This window comes from Vitis riparia, chromosome 6, assembly GCF_004353265.1.
Source record: "Vitis riparia cultivar Riparia Gloire de Montpellier isolate 1030 chromosome 6, EGFV_Vit.rip_1.0, whole genome shotgun sequence".
Classification (NCBI taxonomy): Eukaryota; Viridiplantae; Streptophyta; class Magnoliopsida; order Vitales; family Vitaceae; genus Vitis; species Vitis riparia.
The window spans coordinates 21,432,452-21,450,577 of NC_048436.1; the positions used below are offsets into that span (position 1 = coordinate 21,432,452).

General features: G+C 33.2%; 2 protein-coding genes across 4 annotated transcripts; both read left to right on the forward strand.

Annotated features, from left to right (window-relative positions):
- Positions 1–426: 426 nt before the first annotated feature.
- Positions 427–5,296, forward strand: LOC117916049 (protein NRT1/ PTR FAMILY 7.1). Of its 3 annotated transcripts, none has more exons than XM_034831855.1 (6): positions 427–802; positions 2,332–2,393; positions 2,801–2,963; positions 3,219–3,436; positions 3,538–4,100; positions 4,226–5,296. In XM_034831855.1, exons 2-6 carry the CDS (start codon positions 2,355–2,357, stop codon positions 5,094–5,096), a joined length of 1,854 nt encoding a protein of 617 aa, XP_034687746.1. In that variant the 5' UTR covers positions 427–802; positions 2,332–2,354; the 3' UTR covers positions 5,097–5,296. The 3 variants fall into 3 exon arrangements, with proteins under 3 accessions (XP_034687746.1, XP_034687747.1, XP_034687748.1); XM_034831856.1 differs by having other exon boundaries at positions 427–798; XM_034831857.1 differs by lacking the exon at positions 427–802 and adding an exon at positions 1,965–2,033.
- A 4,067-nt stretch (positions 5,297–9,363) lies between these two features.
- LOC117916540 (zinc finger CCCH domain-containing protein 14-like) lies at positions 9,364–16,746 on the forward strand. Its single transcript, XM_034832623.1, has 3 exons — positions 9,364–9,677; positions 11,474–11,534; positions 15,679–16,746. Exons 1-3 carry the CDS (start codon positions 9,596–9,598, stop codon positions 16,439–16,441), a joined length of 906 nt encoding a protein of 301 aa, XP_034688514.1. The 5' UTR covers positions 9,364–9,595; the 3' UTR covers positions 16,442–16,746.
- Positions 16,747–18,126: the final 1,380 nt, after the last annotated feature.

Genomic DNA, 18,126 nt, shown 5'->3' on the forward strand with positions numbered 1-18,126 from the left:
ATTTTGTAGAACAAAATTAAATTTGATTGGAAATCTAAAATGTTTTATCCCATTTTTAATAGTTTTAAAAATATTTTTTTATGTATAATATTTTATTTTTAATCATTTTAAATGTTTGTATAATTATTTTTTAAAACAACTCTTAGAAAACAAATGAAAATGACAAAAAATAATTAAAAGATGTTTTTTGAAAACATCCTATATATTTTCTGTTATTAAGAATAAAAAAAGAAAAACAATTTTTGATTGTGAAACATATGTTTCTGGTTTTTTCTCGAGCTCAGAAGAATGTTTAAAAAACAACTACGGGACCCTTATTTTCTTTTAAAAACTTAAATAAAATAAAACGAAAAAAAATAGAAAGTGATCGGTTATGGATGGAGTTTTACGTGGACTCAGTTACTCTAACAGAATACGAGAGGAAGAGCTACACGTTTTATCTATTCCTATATATTGAAATTAGGCTTTGCAGGTGAATATTCAACAGTGAGCTTAGATCTATCAAGAGATTCTTAATTAGGGTTTGCATGAAATTTGATTATGGTTTCTCGTGTGGTTTGAATTGAGATCTAGCCTTAGTCCTTTGAGGGCAAATTAAGCTTCTAGCTTGGGAGGTATTCACCATAAATGACAATAGGGTTTGACAGTTTCTTGAGTGATTTTCTCGCCGGCCAAGTGATTTTCCGGCAGGATTTGCTGCCTTTTGTTGTTGATACACAATCTTCGCCATCCCCGGAATCTGGAGGAGGGTAGCCATTGCCCATTTCTTTTCGCATACATCACCAAATTTTGTGAAAGGCAGGTGAAATTCTAGATGCATTATGGATCTTGTGATTTAGGTTGAATTTTCATTATTATTTTTAGTTTTTGAATATTTTCCAAAAATAAGCAATTTATTTATATTATGATCCAGAATTAGAAAATTAGTGATTTTTTTTTTTAGATCCATTGTTGGTTACAAAGAGAGATCAAATTGGTTACCTTTTATTAGATAGCTTCAAAGCAAAAACCCTAATGATTTGGTATATAAATTCCCTTACGTTTACTTTGTTTTGGTGGATAATACTATGATTAGATTTGGATCTTATCCCAATTGGGGTTTGAGTTTTGATTCTTTGAACAAACATAGAAATGATCTCTTCATACGAAAGCAAAATCCTAGCTTGAATAGTTGCCCTTTGGTCTGATTGATATCAACACTTAACAATATATACCCAAACATAGTATACCTTTAATTCAACAAGTTTTTTCTTAATCATTTCACTGATTTTTTTTTTGTTTTCATGCATGAAATGTTTTGTAGTCATTTTTAGATTTTATTTGAATATTAAAAAATTAGAGGGAAAATGGAAGAAAAAAAAGTAGAAAAATAACACTATTTTGGTAGCAGCCACTGCTCAAATGGTTAGTGATGAAATTAATAGAAAAAGTTGTTGAAGATAAAGATATAAAGGAAGAGTGAAAATGAGAAGAGATTATCAATAAAAAAAGAAAAATCTAGGAAAGAGAAAGTATAAGAAAAAGGATATCATTTTCACCAGGAATTGAAATCCCACTAAGAGGGTTCTCATTTGAGCCATGACCCAATTCATGGCACACAGTGTCTCATGTAGATCTTCTCCCCTCCACCAATATCATTTTCTTCCATTTTCACTGCAAATTCTTTCTTTTTTGTTTTCCATGGCAATGAAAGTGTTTTCCTCCTTGAAAATGACCCCACAAGGAATTAGAATCCCACTCAAAATTAGAGTTTTCATTTGGGGAATGACTTTTGTTTGTGGCACACAACTTTTCTAAGCAAATCTCTCCTTTTCTCTCCCCTCCACCCATATTTTCTTACATTTTCCATACATTAATGTTTTTGTTTTGCCATAGCATGTGAGACAATATTTTTTTTTATTTAATATTTGTTGGAAACAACCATTTCTCTTTCTGTTTCCCTATATATTTAGCTTAATCTCACACCACACTCCTCAACTTCTCCTTGGAAACTTCTCTCCACCTCTAGCATCATCTTCTTCTACCAATTCCCTGTGAGCTCTCCTTCTATATTTACTTTTTGTGTTCTTTAGTTATAATTTGCATATACATTATGAGAGTACCCATTTGGGTTTTTCCTTTTTTCTTTTCTTTTCTTTTTGTAATTAAGTTTGATAGATTTATTGTTAGAGTTATTTGGTTGCTTAATTATTCAAGTTAATTCTTAAAATAATTATTTTCATGTCCTCAACTAATTTACTTTTCTAAGTTTTAGATTTTATAGTCATGGTTTTGTAAATATCGATTTGGTATGATACCATCTTCGAGCTGACTAAATTTAATATTTTACAGAAACAAAATCTCCTATAGTCATTATGGACCCGCACAACACCACCAATGAGATAGCGCTACAGGTTTGTTTAATTCATTTGAATAAATTCTTTTTAAGTAAAAAATTAGAAATTAGAAAATATAATAATATGCTCTTTAATTTTTATAAAATAAATTTGACATAAAATGCATGAAATTGCATGGTCATGCTCAACAGCCTACTTTGTGGGGCAGACTTATGGGCTGGATTTATAAATATGTCTTGGGCCTGCCCAGCCCATTAGTAGAAACATGGCCGTGGTATACCCTAAATTACTTATGCATTTACTTCTTGATATAATATAATTTTTTTTTACATAAAATTAAGAATGTAATTTTATCAATATTGATGTAATTTTACCAATTTTGTTTTTTGATATTTTTATCTCCTTTTTTCCTTTCGATTTTTTTTTTTTTAATTATTGTTATTTTTTTCATTTGAATCAAACAGGTTCGCCAAGAAACTAATAGAGTTGGAGGATCAGAAGCTGTGAACAGAGACTGGCATGGGAATGAAGAGAAGAAGAAGAAGAAGATGATGGGTGCTTTTCAATTTCAAGGCTTCATCACTGGAAATGCCACAGGAGGGTGGAAATCAGCTAGTCTCCTACTGGGTACTTATCAAAACATACTAGAAATTCTTTGATAAGCTTGTCAGGAGTTGGAACGCTTACTACACATACTGTCAAAAAATTCATTCAAAGAAGTATATATTTTGGAAAATGATAAGGGTTTTCAATAGAGAAATTCCATGTTTTTGGTTTTTCTCAAAGGCCAAAAAGCTTTTCTCAACTTGGGAAAATTTTTATCAACTTTTTTTCTCTTTTGGTTTCTGTAAAGTGATCTTGATTTCTTCCTTTCTGATGCAGCAAATCAAGGCCTAGCAACACTAGCTTTCTTTGGAGTTGGAGTGAACTTGGTTTTGTTCTTAACCAGAGTTCTTTCTCAAGACAATGCAAATGCTGCCAACAGTGTCAGCAAGTGGACTGGAACTGTATATTTATGCTCATTGATTGGAGCATTTCTCAGTGATTCCTACTGGGGTCGATACTTGACTTGTGCCATCTTTCAAGTCATCTTAGTGCTGGTAATATATATGATCATCACCATTTCTTTTTCAACAATGATCTGAATTGTTTTGAGTAATACTATTGATATGTGTGGGAATAATTTTTGCATGGTGATTAGGGTTTGTTGCTATTATCGCTATCATCCTGGCTTTTCTTGATTGAACCCAAGGGCTGTGGTGATAGAACCACGCTGTGCTCGCCATCTTCTTCTGTAGGACTCGGCGTTTTCTACTCCTCCATATATTTAGTGGCCTTTGGTTATGGCGGGCACCAACCCACGCTAGCCACCCTTGGAGCAGATCAATTCGATGAGACAAACCCTAGAGAAATGAACTCCAAGACAGTTTTCTTCAGCTATTTCTACTTTGCACTTAACTTGGGGTCTCTCTTTTCCAACACCATTTTGGTCTATTTTGAGGATTCTGGGAAATGGACACTAGGGTTCCTGGTGTCAACAGGTTCAGCTATTATTGCCCTAGTAATATTCTTGTGTGGCTCATCGGGTTATCGGCATATTAAACCGTGTGGCAACCCTTTGCCCCGAGTTGCTCAGGTATTCGTCGCTGCCTTCCGCAAATGGGATGTCGTTGTTCCTGAAAATGGTGATGGTTTGTATGAGCTAGAAGGATCAGAATCTGCCATCAAAGGTAGTAGGAAGATTCTTCACAGCAATGAGATTGAGTGAGTAGTTGTTTTTGCTTTTTTTTTTCTTTTTTCTTTTTCTTCTTCTTCTTCTTCTTTTTTTTTTTGTTAAAAATTTATTATATTTTCATCTATTTATTAACAACATCCTTGATATTGATCAGGTTCCTAGACAAGGCCGCCACGATGATAGAGGCCGATATGGTGGACCCTAATCCATGGAGACTTTGCACTGTGACTCAAGTTGAAGAAGCCAAATGTGTTATAAAAATGTTGCCAATATGGCTATGCACCATCATATACTCTGTTATCTTCACTCAAATGGCTTCCCTATTTGTCGAGCAAGGAGATGTGATGAACAGAAAGATCGGCAACTTCGAGATTCCAGCTGCCAGCATGTCAGCATTTGACATATTCAGTGTGCTTCTTTGCACTGGAATTTACCGCCAAATCTTGGTGCCCATCTCCGGAAAATTAACTGGAAACCCTAAGGGCATGAGTGAGCTTCAACGAATGGGTATCGGGCTCATCATTGGTATAGCAGCAATGATAGCTGCTGGTTTAACGGAGCTCGGGAGGCTCCGTAGGGTTTCCCCCAATGAAGAGGCTAGCTCTTTAAGCATATTTTGGCAAACTCCACAGTATGTTCTTGTAGGCGCTTCTGAAGTTTTCATGTATGTAGGGCAGCTGGAGTTCTTCAATGGGCAAGCCCCAGATGGGATAAAAAGCCTTGGAAGCTCTTTGTGCATGGCTTCCATCTCTCTAGGCAATTATGTGAGTAGTTTGCTGGTTAATATTGTGATGGGGGTCACAACTAGAGGTGACAACCCTGGTTGGATCCCGGAAGACCTAAATACCGGTCATCTGGACCGGTTTTACTTCCTTATCGCCGTGCTAACTGTGATCGATTTTGTGATTTACGTGTTCTGCGCGAAGTGGTATAAGTCCATCAACCTTGAGAGCTTTGAAAAGGAAAAGGATCAGGAGGATGGGCATGCAGTAGATGAAGGAAAAAGTTTAGCTCCACTAGTCTAGAGCCACCAAAAATTCAATATTGTAGGTTTGCATTTTGATATTTTCGTTTTCCTTCTCTGTATTGGGAGATTTTCACAATCATGCATGCATTGTCCTGGATAAGGAAGCATTGCTCTAGTTTTTGGGGTATGGAGATATGTACATAAGTAAAATTGTTGCTAGCTTCTTTGTATTTATGGGTTTGCTGATATTATGAAGTTGGGAAGATCTAGTTATGCTTGGTTTTTTAAAAAATTTCTAAAGTTTCATAATTATTTATTGGTTTATCATAGACGTTGACCTTTCCATCCATTTGATCCAAAGGTTTCTCATGACACATTTATATGATTTCTTTTTTCTGTTATATCTTTGGTTATAATTCTTTATTAGAAAATATAAAAAAAAGAATAAAAATATTAAAAAAATGATTTTCTCATATTATAATTGAGGAAGAGAAACTTATGAAATAAGAGAGATTTAAGTTACTTTCACGATTGGAGAGATTTTAGATTACTTTTAAGAGACATTTCCAGAACAGTGTTTGGTGGATAAAAAAAAGAAAAAAAAAAAATCTTCTTTAGTTGTATTGTTTTTGACAATAAAATTTGACATGTATAACAACTTCTGTGGCAAGGAAGAATGGACAAACAAATTGTGGGAGGAGGAATGGAGTGACGTGGACTGAGAAGGTTTTGCATATGCTTGGTGGATACAAAAGGATGTAAAAGTTTGTTGGCGGGTTGTTTTGGACAATAAAGTTTTACAAGTGTCCTTACTTTTTATGTAATATTTTTAAGGTAATTTTCATTTTTCTCATTATTTTCTTTTCCTTATATTTTTTTTGAGTTTTTCAAAAGTCAAACATAACCTCGATGAGAAATTAAATTAACATTTAAATCAGTAGAGATATCAAGATTTGAAGGATCAGGAATGGACTAATAGGGTCAACTACTTGACTAATCTTCATAATTAAATATACTTATTATATAAGTAGATCTCATTGTAAAAGATTTATTACTGAATAATTCATGGATAGAGTCAAAGAGTGTAAACTGTACAAATTATTGATAAGATTTATTAAATAAAGGGAAGGAGCTCCAATGTATAGACAAACATGACTTCATCGTGTAAGAAGTAACCATAGAAACGAGCATGAAAGTATATACTGCCTTCCACTCTCTTCTTTATAACACTTAATTATGCTAATAAATTATTGGTAGATGAATATGTATGTAGGGCGCCATTGCACCATGTAAATTAATTCTCCAAAATTCCATGCTCTAGTGAAAATTGACACAAAAAAAAAGGAAAAAGAAAAAGAAAAAGAAAAGGAAAAAATGTGCTTGTCTTAATGCCAAAAGGTGTAAAAAAAATGATGGATACATGCATATTTGGATCAGTTTCTACCTCCCCAAATGTACCAAAAGCCCGAATTAATCTGCAACATATGTGTGGGACCAAAAAATAGCTCACAGTATACACAATATGCATATGTGCGTCTCATATTTCTGGCCTCCACTATAGTCTATATATAATTTCCATATCCTTATAGTGATTTCATATCAGTACTTAACCTTGTGGTTCAGTTTCAAGTACTCCATACCCATAAGGGAGACATACGTACTGTGAAGCTGGAAAAGATTGATATCCCATGAAATCCAAGCCAGTGAATAAGAGGGATATCCTCTCAAAAAAGTCATACACAACATGTATCGATCGAATGAATAATGCAGTTGTGCCACGCTAGAATGTCGATATCAGATGAAATCAATCCTTTTTAATCGTAAAATTTATGTATCTTTGCGATTCGATTGATGTCGAAATCTATATCTATGTCATGGCCAATGATAAAACATAAATTAACCCACAAGGTCCCATTAGTTATCAATCTAATTAATACCAAGGTTTTTAAAACTTCAAACCGAAAAATTTAGAAAAATCCCTGGAAGTTCTTTGTTGGAGGCCAAACTTACTTGTAAAATATATGCCTTAATTTGTATCGAACATAACGGAGTTTAAGACTTTGTTTAATAATCGTTTTTTCCAAAACCATTCCGAAAAATAATTTTTGAAAATAATTTTATGATATTTTATAGAAAAAATATTTTTTTTGATAATCTAAAATATTTTTAAATATTTTAAAAATAACTTTTATATATAGTGTTTTATTTTTCATATTTGTATAATACCATATTTTCTATTTAAAAAAAAAAGAAAATAATTTTATGCTTTCTTAGTTAGAATCTGTTTTAAAAAATAGTTAATAAACATTATAAATAGTAAATAATATGTATATAAAAATTTGAAAGAATTTTAAACAATGGACATGATTAGAAATGGGACTTTACAAGATGGGAAAGTTGACCTTGTGATTGCAATCTCTTTGATGTGTCCATCCACCTCCCAAGAAGCCGATATTCTACAGGAGTTGTTTGGTCTCTACAAGACATGACCAAAGCCAAAAGGAGGCAATGGAGGTCTAGCTATGAGGATTTTGGGCATATCCAAAAAGCACTAGGACATTCATTCCTGTAATGGATTTAATAGGTTCCTATTCATCATAACCATCATCATTTTTGCATGGACTTTTGCAACATTCTTATATATACTGCAGTATGCCTCACTACTGTAGAAACCTCTTATCACCACACATAAGTTGCTAGTAATTCCTAGCACCACTATCTTCCATTTAAGGAAAAAGGAAGTTAGGTATGGATCTTGAAAAAATAAAGAGGAAAAAAAAATAGAAAAGTATCATTTTTTTTTTGTTTGGTTGTGAGGAAAATAGTGGGGAAGAAGGAAAAGTAGAAAAATACTGCATCTTAGTGTCTTATACCATTATGCTTACCAACTAGTAGTACTCAGTCAATACTTAAGATTGTGCAGTTCCAACTATTTCTTAAGCAACATTGGATCCTGTGATTGATATGCTCAGCAATTTATTCATTAGATGGAGCATATAAAGAAAAAATATAGGAAAAGATACATAATGGCGTGATTAACACAAATGAAACTTGTCAATGTTAAATTATTGATTTTTTCAAATGTTTAAGGTTACATGATTTGAGTTCAATATGTATATACACCATTTCTCATATGCGGCTCCATACTTGCACATGGAGAGATGAATATGTATATACGCCTTCTCTCACGTGCAACTCCATACTTGTATATTGAGAGATGCATAGACTATAAAATTAGGGGAGAGGAGAAACAACTATAGCCAGATGCATAGATTACAAATTTTCTAAGCTATGTTTGGTTCCCATAAAATTTGAGGGAAAATACAAGGGAAAGAAAATATACAGAAAAAGTAGAAGAAAAGAAAAAGTGAAAGAAAATAAAAAAATAAATTAAAAGTTGATAAATTATTATTTTTATTACTTCAAATTTATTTTATTTATTTTAATTCATCAATATAAAGATTAAATAATTTAAAAATACATAAGTTTTAATTATATTTTATTTTCTTTTATATTTTTCATAGGACAACCAAATATGAAAAAATCATTTTTCTTTGTATTTTTTTCTTTCCTTAGTATTTTCCGAGAACCAAACATAACCTAAAAGTTTAAACTTATAGAATTTGAGTTCAATATGCATATCATGCCTTTTTTTAACACTCAAAAGGGGGAAAAAAAGACATGAATTCTTTGAAGCATATATGCGTAATCTAATGTCATCTAGTAGAAACACTTGACTAGCCTTGATGAAGGAGACTCGACATATATAGCTTGAGAGCAGTGGTTTGAGTTTATGAATTCATACTCATTTGTGTCATATCACAATAGGAATCCTCTTTCTTCTTCTTGATGTTTTTGGCCTTATGCCACCCTTTGCTTCATTTTCTTAAGTGCCTTGATGAAATGCTTCAGAGCTAATTCATCTCTATCCTTGAAACTACTTCCCACTGAGTATTAAGTAATTTGAGCTAAGTGGGAAGACTCAAAATATCCTTGACAATTTGTTTTTCATTTCTAGAAAAATGTTCTCTACTTAATTAAAAAAAAATGTTTCCTGGGCCAGAACAAATGACCCATGCGCTTAGGCTCACTAGAGGACTCTCTAAGCCCAATAGATCTCATTCTAGCATCCACAACCAAAAGGGCCATAATTTTTGGCTTAAAAGAGGCCCAAGGAGGAGCCCGTGAATCTCTTCTATATAAACAACAAAACAACCAGTGAGCCCATGGGCCTATTATTTCTAGCTCAATAACCTGTAGATCTTTTGATTCAGAGAGCAGCGGTGATGACACGATTGATAACATCACCCACTTGTAGCACGTGAAAACCATCAACTATCAACTGCATTTAAACCTAATTTTCAAATCCGCCTTGTACTCTCTCTCTTTCTCTCTAGGGTTCTTGCTCTCTCTTTTTGTGAGATTTTCTCACTGTTTCTCGACCTATTTGATTCATTCATCTTGGTTTTGTGATTTTTTTTCCCTAGAGTTTTCTTTCATTTTCTGGTTGTTTCTTTCCATTGTTCGATTTTTTCGATCTGATCGTTGGTGGTAGCTATGGAGCTTGGAGGTGCTCGCAAGAGAGGGAGGCAAGAGGGTACTTTGAATGGAAATGGGGGATTCAAGAAATCCAAGCAAGGTTCGTACGCGCATTGCTTTTGTGATTAAATTCTTCAAGTTTTCTCTGTTCGTTATCTTTTTATTGGATTTTGGTTTGTCTGTATCTCCGTTTGGACACTAAGAAAATGTTGGAAAAAAAGAGTTGTAAGACTTAGGGACATATTTATATGAGAAAAAAAGCAGGGTTGTATATGGTGAAGCTAGGGCTTTGGTAACTTGGCATTTTTGTTTGCTTTGTTTGAATCTTAGATTGCTGAGAATAGTTAGTAAAACAAAAGAAATGAATGTTTTAGAAGGGGGAAATGATTGTTTTAAAAGGCTAAAGGGCACTCTCTTTTAGCAACTGCCATGAGCTTATATGTTACTGAGAAAGATAGAGAAATCAAAAGTTTGAAAACGAAAATAGAAAAGAGAAGCCTTCATTGGACCAGTGAGGGATTTTTTCCCCTGTTTTCTCAGGTGCCAAAGGAATGGTTGTGCTTTTAAGGAGGCCAACTGCCATAATACCGCACCTCCTTAGTTGATTCTAATAAAAATAGTTAAGCTAGTTGGGTTATTGGGTTTGAAACCAAAGCAATAGAGTAAATTGGATTTGTTACTTTGTATCTTTTCTTTAAGTAAGCTTTCTCATCAATAAATATGTAAGGTAAGCTAGTTTCTAGTATCCTAATGGAGTTTGAACTTTTCCCTGTTAGAAATCTCCTATAAAATTTTCAGACATGTTTATGGAGTTCTTAACAGATATCATACGTTTTCTTCACAAATTGTTGTTTCAGTTGGGTTTTAAATTACTGTACCTTTTGATATCTTAGTTTGGGACAGAGGCTTGTTTTTGCATTGGATTGTAAATAAAATTTGATTTTCTGTATTTATTTTTTTAATGGTGATAGCTCTTTTATATGATTCTTGTGCTTTACTTTGACTTTCTTGGTCTCATACCTGTTTCTGGTGTTTTCCATATATGATTCTTGTTCCACATTTTATAGGAGCACCCAGATTTTGATATGGGGAAACCACATTAGTCAGTGCATTCTCGCATATTGAGTAATGTCAATTTTGTTGTGGGGAAACCACATCAGTCAGTGCATTTTCGTATTTTGAGTTATGGTGATGCCTTTTGTTAATGGGTATTCCTCAAATCATATCATTGAAAATGTTGGTGTTTTGCTATTGACTCATGATTTGGCTCCATTTTGACAAGAAATGTTTGAAATGGATGGGAGATAATTGTCTGTGAAAGAATTATTCTGAATGAGATGTATAATTATAAAGAAAGAGGTGATGGGTATATAGAGGTTCTACCTTTTAACACTAATTTTTTTTCCATAATTTTTATCTTGTAGTACTTTTTGGTTTTGTTGTGCAAGAAAGTATGTACTTATTATCTCTTTAATTGTTGAGAAAGCTGAGGAAAAGAAAAGAAAGTTGAAGGTTTACCTTTTTCTTGTTCTTTTAATCCCTAATTTCTTAATAAAACAAAAATTTCAACTTTACTCAGAAGAGTAACTATACAAGGTTTAGTCCAGTTTATTATTTTGTTTTCTTGGGATCCTAGACAAAGAAAAACATAACTTTTCAAATTTTCTTTTCTTTTCATTTTCGTTTCTTCTTGTTTCTTAGCAAGTAAACAGGCTATCATTCGCTCATTTGGGCTTTTATTTCAATCAAATGCAAATTTATAGTTTATATTTTTCTGAACTGGCTTAGTTGTTTATAGTGATAATAAATGATAACCTTTGGATATTATTTAAAGTTCCAACATTAATAACCCACTGAAATTTTAACTGAGGAAAATTAATTAATGTGCTGCAACAGAAATGGAGTCCTTTTCATCTGGTATAGGAAGCAAATCGAAGCCATGCACAAAGTTTTTCAGGTTCAAATCTTAACCTGTCTAAAATAAATATTCCAATCTCAATTTATGTATTGCTAATGCTTATAATCTTAAGGAAAATTATTGTATATAATTTTTTTTTAAGTAAATCATTGTGATCAAGACTAATGAATTGGGTATTTAAAGCTGTGATACAGGTCATACTCTTTGTTCTAATCATGATAACCAAGACTATTGAACAGAAATGGTTGATTCACAAGAGTACATTGGACTAACAACTTGCCGGGCAAACTTGTTGACAAATGAGAATATAATGGTTTTATGCAATGTTTTTGTATGATATCTGCAACCAAAGGCAGTGTGATCTGGACTAATGAATTGGCATCTAAAGTTGTGGTACAGGTTATTCATTTTATTATAATCATGTAAACAAAGACTATTGGACAGAACTGGTTGATTCACAAGCGTACAGTTGGATTTGCCACTTGCAGAGCTGTAGTTGTAACTCAGGAAATCCTTTTGCCTTTAAAAACTTTTCTATGATATAAGGATCATAACTTATTTGTTCTGCTAAATAGTATAGGCAGGCTTTTTTCTCTGTGGCTTTCGTTTTTATTACTTTTCATGCGCTTTACTTTGTCATTCAAGATTCTATTGGATCAAACTGTATTTGTAAAACCTGGATTCAGTTGAGGGAGTGATTTAGCCCTTTTAAAGGTCTTAAATTTATCATGTCATATGTTATTTTCAGTTCCTGCTTGAATTGATAAACAATTAGTTTTTGTCCCACATTTTGTTTGTTTGGTAGGTTTTGCTTCAGTTAGTTGCAGTGAAATGTGTGTCAAGCATTAAAAATGCTTCATTCTGCTAGTATTTATCTCATGTAACCTTGTACAGAATTTCTCCCACTGATTTAATTGCTTCAGTTGCAATCTATCCGTTTTTCAAATAGATTTAAGAGTTTTGGATATTTTGAATTAAGCTATTTAAGTTAGTTTCATTCTGATCATTTTTCTACGCTCTATCTGATTAAAGAGCAATCTTTTTTAGTGATTATATCTAGTTTGCTACAACATTATGGTTTTTATTCATATTTTTGAAAATTCATTTTCTAAATTGTCCTCCCATATTTTCTATACCTATGCAACATCTAGTTGGTTGGAAAATGAGGATTCATGGGTATCCGGTACATGCATAGGAACTTGAAACTTATTGTCATATATAAACTTTTAAAATTGTTCAGTTTTAATGCTTCTTGAGATGAAAGTCATGTGGAGTGTTGAAGTGCTTCCTGTCATTTTAAAAAAGAAGGCTTATTTTCCATATCCCTTTGTGGGGAAGAGGAGGGAATTTTGGAGGGCAGTTTTGTTTTGTGACATTTTGGTGTATTTGGTAGGAAGTCTAAGCTTTTAAAGGGGTTGGAGGTACCTTGTTTAAAAGGGTTTTTTTTTTTTTTTCTGTAGTCATGGTTTTGCTCTTGGGTCCTCCTTGTGGAATTTTGTCTTCATTTGATCCCGTGGACAAGATTGGGGGATGGCTTGAGGAGTTGGCTCTCTGTGTCTGTGTCTTGTTTATTTAAAATTTTTACTCTGTTTTTCTTTAACTAGGCTTTACCCTTTCATTGGTGCATTAATGTATTTGCTTTTTGCCTATCAAAAGAATTTCTCATTGTTTGTTTGTCTCTCTGTTTCAATTGCCATATTGTAATTGTTTGAACTGAAGTGGAAAATTTCTTTTTTTTTTTTTTTCCCAACATGATATATCTTACATATGTTCAGGTAGGTTTTTTGGTTGTGGAAGAGTTTCTTAGAATTCTTACTCCTTTAAGCTAGGAGGTGGTTTTTTTTTCTTTATCTTCTTCTTGAGTAATCCTTGTATGCTACCTACATAACCTGATTTGTGACCACATTTGTGAGGTGCTTATTAATATGATATCAAAACAGATTCAACCAGATTGCAGCTTGTTGGCTCATGCAATAGATCTTTGGTTTAATAATTTAATGAAAATATGGAACAAGAGCATACAAGTTGTTTGGCTTCATGTGATGGGGATTGACCATGAATGCTATAGTCTCCAAAAGATATTATGATGCTGTTTAAAGAAGAAACAACATTTAACAGATAAGATATAACTTCACATATGTCAACAAGGCAATAACACGTGAGAAATGGAGAGAGGTTGATGTGATTCCAAATGAGCTTATGTGGAACGTTGGAACCTGGGATAGATGCTTTGATATAAACTCAAATATGTACACTAGAGCAGTACCTATCAAGAAAATATGGGATACAGAAGTTGATTTTGTTCTGCACGATGTTATGTGTTGGTTGGCATTGATCATCTGTGTCTTTTCATTGATTTTGGATGAACCAACTGAATGTTTTATGGGAAGCCAGAAAGGTTTCTACAATCATGTTGTTTGTTTGTTACATGGGTTTTTGTCCAAAAAAAAAAACTAGAGTATTAGTTAATGGTAGGAATGAACTACAGTAAATATCTTTGGACTAAAAAAGTTTCAAGATAAGTAGGATCAGAACATATACAATGCAATTGTTTGTGACACTAGGACTAACAAGTAGCCAGAGGGGAATTGTTAACATTGGCAGCCCAAGGATTTGTTAACGTGATGATTTTTATGGAAGGACCAACCCTTCTATACAGTGATAAGAGAGGTTTCCTAATTTCAGATGCTTGCCAACTACTTTTTATAGTTTTTAAAACCTTCTGACTACTTTCTTGTCATATGCATGCCAACATTTCTATCCAGATAAAAGCAAGAAGTATTAGGAATATTATTCAGATAGATATTAAATCCAACTTCAGTTGGTTCTTGCTCTAGAAATCTAGATGCCAACAGATGGAGGACAAATGCTAGTTAATTGTCAACCTGGAAATGACATTTCTGAATTTATGAGATACCTGATGCTGTAGTATTATGCATTCAAAGAGGTCATCCTTTGCCAAGGAGACAAATATTTGGAGAATATTGAAAAATGAAAAGTGGGACCAATAAAAAGGTTGACATGGGGAGTATAATCCTACATTAGTAGTTCAAATGTGTTTTGATTTGGCCCTCAAACCTGTTAAGAGAATACTGCTTGGCTTATGTGGAAGATTTCTTGCTTCTTATGTGGTTGATTTGCTGGGAGGTTTTATTCATTTGCATTTCTGGTTTTTCTTATGTAGGCTTTATGATTACATTTATTTCCATCTGCATTGCATTCCAGACTTGCCTCCATGATCTGAAGCTAGCTTTATTATGTTTGCAACTAGAGAACTTTAAGCTTATGCAAGCATAAAGCTTTGTTTACACTGCATTGACAAGGGATCACAGTATGTGCTCATTGTGTGGAAACATATTCTGCAAGGCATTATCGCTAATGTGCTTGTATATTCTATTGAGATGTGTAATCTATTGTGCAATTTTTAGTGAGTCAGAGGGTTGTTTTCTTCCACAAAATCATGAGCACTAGTCCTCTCCTTATCTTGTGAATTCAGTCTTTCTCTCAAATATTTGGAGTTGATTCACAGTCATTCTATCTACATTTGACTAGGTGTAGCCTAAATTAACTGATCTGGATGATGGTAACCCAAGTTCTTGTCCTTTGGCGCTCTAGATTATTTCATGTGCCCAAATACTTGAATATTAAATACTTGAGTAATTACACAGATGAATAAATCAGGCTGAGAATAATACTTCATTTTTAGTATCTTAGCTTTCATTCTTGATTAAATGAACATTGATTTTGTTTGGCTTAATAACAAGGATTTTCTTATGGGAATAGAAATTCAGTATTATTTATCTCTATCACATAATACACTAAAGCTATTTCTGTTTTCTCTATTATGTTTTCTATAATAGGGCTGATTTTTTTTTCTTTTTTTTTTCCCCGACTTTTTATTTGTTCATCTTAATCTGAAAATGAAAATAACAAATGTGGTTTTCTTAGTCCAGATATGCCCCATGAAGCCCATCGGGCATGTTCCTGTTTGACTAGCTTACTGTTTTGAAATCCATCTAGAGCTTAATTTTTGATTGGTTAGGAGTATTTATTGTCTTAAGGACATAAAACCAATCCATGCTATTATACTGTATTGATTTCACTGGTACCAGTTGTATCTTTTTATTTTTGTTCTATCTGTTTCCTTTTTGCCCTGATGCATTTGGTTCTGATTGATGTGCAGCACTTCTGGGTGCCCATTTGGTGAGGGATGCCACTTCTTGCATTATGTTCCTGGTGGCATTAAAGCAGTGTCTCAGATGGTTAATCTTGGGGGAAACACACCTCTTGCACCACCTGCAAGAAATCCTGCAGTGCCCCCTTCTTTCCCAGATGGTTCATCTCCACCTGCTGTGAAGACCCGCTTGTGCAACAAATACAACTCGGCTGAAGGCTGTAAGTTTGGGGATAAATGCCATTTCGCCCATGGTGAGTGGGAGCTTGGGAAGCCAACACTTCCATCCCATCATGAAGATCATCGTGGCATGGGATCAGGCAGGCTGGCTGGCAGGCTTGAGCCACCCCCACCTGGCCTTGCTGCAGCAGCTAGTTTTGGAGCCTCTGCCACTGCTAAAATCAGTGTTGATGCTTCACTGGCTGGAGCCATCATTGGGAAAAGTGGGGTGAACTCAAAGCAAATCTGTCGCCTGACTGGAGCCAAATTATCCATAAAGGACCATGATTCAGATCCAAACTTGAGGAACATTGAACTAGAGGGCACATTTGATCAGATCAAGCAAGCCAGCGCCATGGTTCGTGAACTCATTGTGAACATCAGCTCAGCCTCTGGGCCTCCCATGAGGAACCCAGCAATGCAAGCCTCTGCTGCAGCAAACAACTTCAAGACTAAGCTCTGCGAGAACTTCACGAAGGGGTCATGTACCTTTGGTGAGAGGTGTCACTTTGCGCATGGAGCTGATGAGTTACGCAAACCTGCAGGGATGTGATCCATGTCTCTCTTTCCTCTTCTCTTACCTTCGGCTAGGACTGACTCTTTGCAATGGCCTTTTAGTTGTTGGGTGTTCAGGTGTTCTATTTGTTCTGATTTTCCGGATACATAGACAGAGGATTGCAGTATCAAGAGTTGTTTAGGTTTTGATGTATTTTGGGAGTCTATTGATTTTATCTTTTGCTCTTTCCTTTGCCCATTCAGCCCTTGATACAGAATCCTCCTTAACAGCTATCTTTATCGGAACCTTCTGCTATATGATGCTGAAGTAATTGTCCTTTTTGGGTGTTTTTGGGTCAAAAATACCTTCTATATTATAAATGCTTCTTCAACTTATTGTTAAAGACTCTAAACCATCCACACCCCATACAAAAGCTTATTTCGAAAAATCTACTAGGTAGATTCGGGCTTGAGAATGGATTTAGCCTTGATGAGATTTGAGCCATGAGAACGCATTAACCTATTGAACGAAAGATAAAAGGTTATGTTTGGTTATCGAAAGATATTTAGGAAAGAAAAAAAAAAATTAAAGGAAATGTTTTTCTATGATAAAAATTATTTGAAAATTTATGTATTTTAATGTTATGTTTGGTTCCTGAAAATTTGAAGGAAAATGCAAAGGAAAGAAAATATAAAGGAAAAGTAGAAGGAAAGAAAAAGTGAAGAAAAATAAAAAAATAAATTATTTTTATTATTATTTTAAACTCATTTTATTTATTTTAATTTATTAATATAAAAATTAAATAATTTTAAAATGCATAAAATTTTAATTAGTTTTAATTATATTTGATTTTCTTTGATATATTTCACAGGACAATCAAACATGAAAAAATCATTTTTCTTTATATTTTTTTATCTTTCTTTAATATTTTTCAGAAACCAAACATAACCTAAAATTATTTAACTTTTATGTAACAATGAAAAATAAGTGAAATGAATTCAAAGAAATATATAAAATAATTTATAAATTTTAAATATATATATATATATATATATATATATATATATATATTATATATATATATATATATATATATTTTTTTTTTTTTTTTAAAATTTTTTTTTTTTTTTTCCTTACATTGTAACCACTAATTCTGGCATAAAGCATTTCAAAATGGTGTAACTTGAGTCACCAAAAATAGTAATATTCTCATTTATTGATGCCATCTATTCATTTATTCAAAAATGTAAAAGAAAAAACCTTTCTTAAAGAAAAGGTTAATGGCTTGAGGAGGAGCTTTCATGGCTGAGGAAATTGATTGAGATCCAGGTCCAGGTCCAGGCCCAGCTCTGGAAGCTCGTTGAGGTCCGGTAGAAGATAAGGCCTTGCTTCACCCTCCTTCCGCTGGCGTCGCCAATACTTTAATCCACAGGCGTTGCAAAGAGTCTGAAAATAAAAGTTTAAATTAAATGTAATTAATTTTAGAAAAAAGATACATAAATATATAATAAAATAGAGGAGAGAAACCAACTAAAGTAACAACAATGGTGGCAAAGTTAAGGAATTTAAGTATGCATGTGTGGGTAATTATTTTTATTTTTTATTATAAATGATTTTAATAAATATTTTGAATACTTGAAAAATAAAAATTTTCAAGTGTTAAAAATGTTAAAAATATTTCTTAAAATCACTATCGATATTTTTATTTTTGAAAGAATCATATTTATGGTACATTTGAAAGT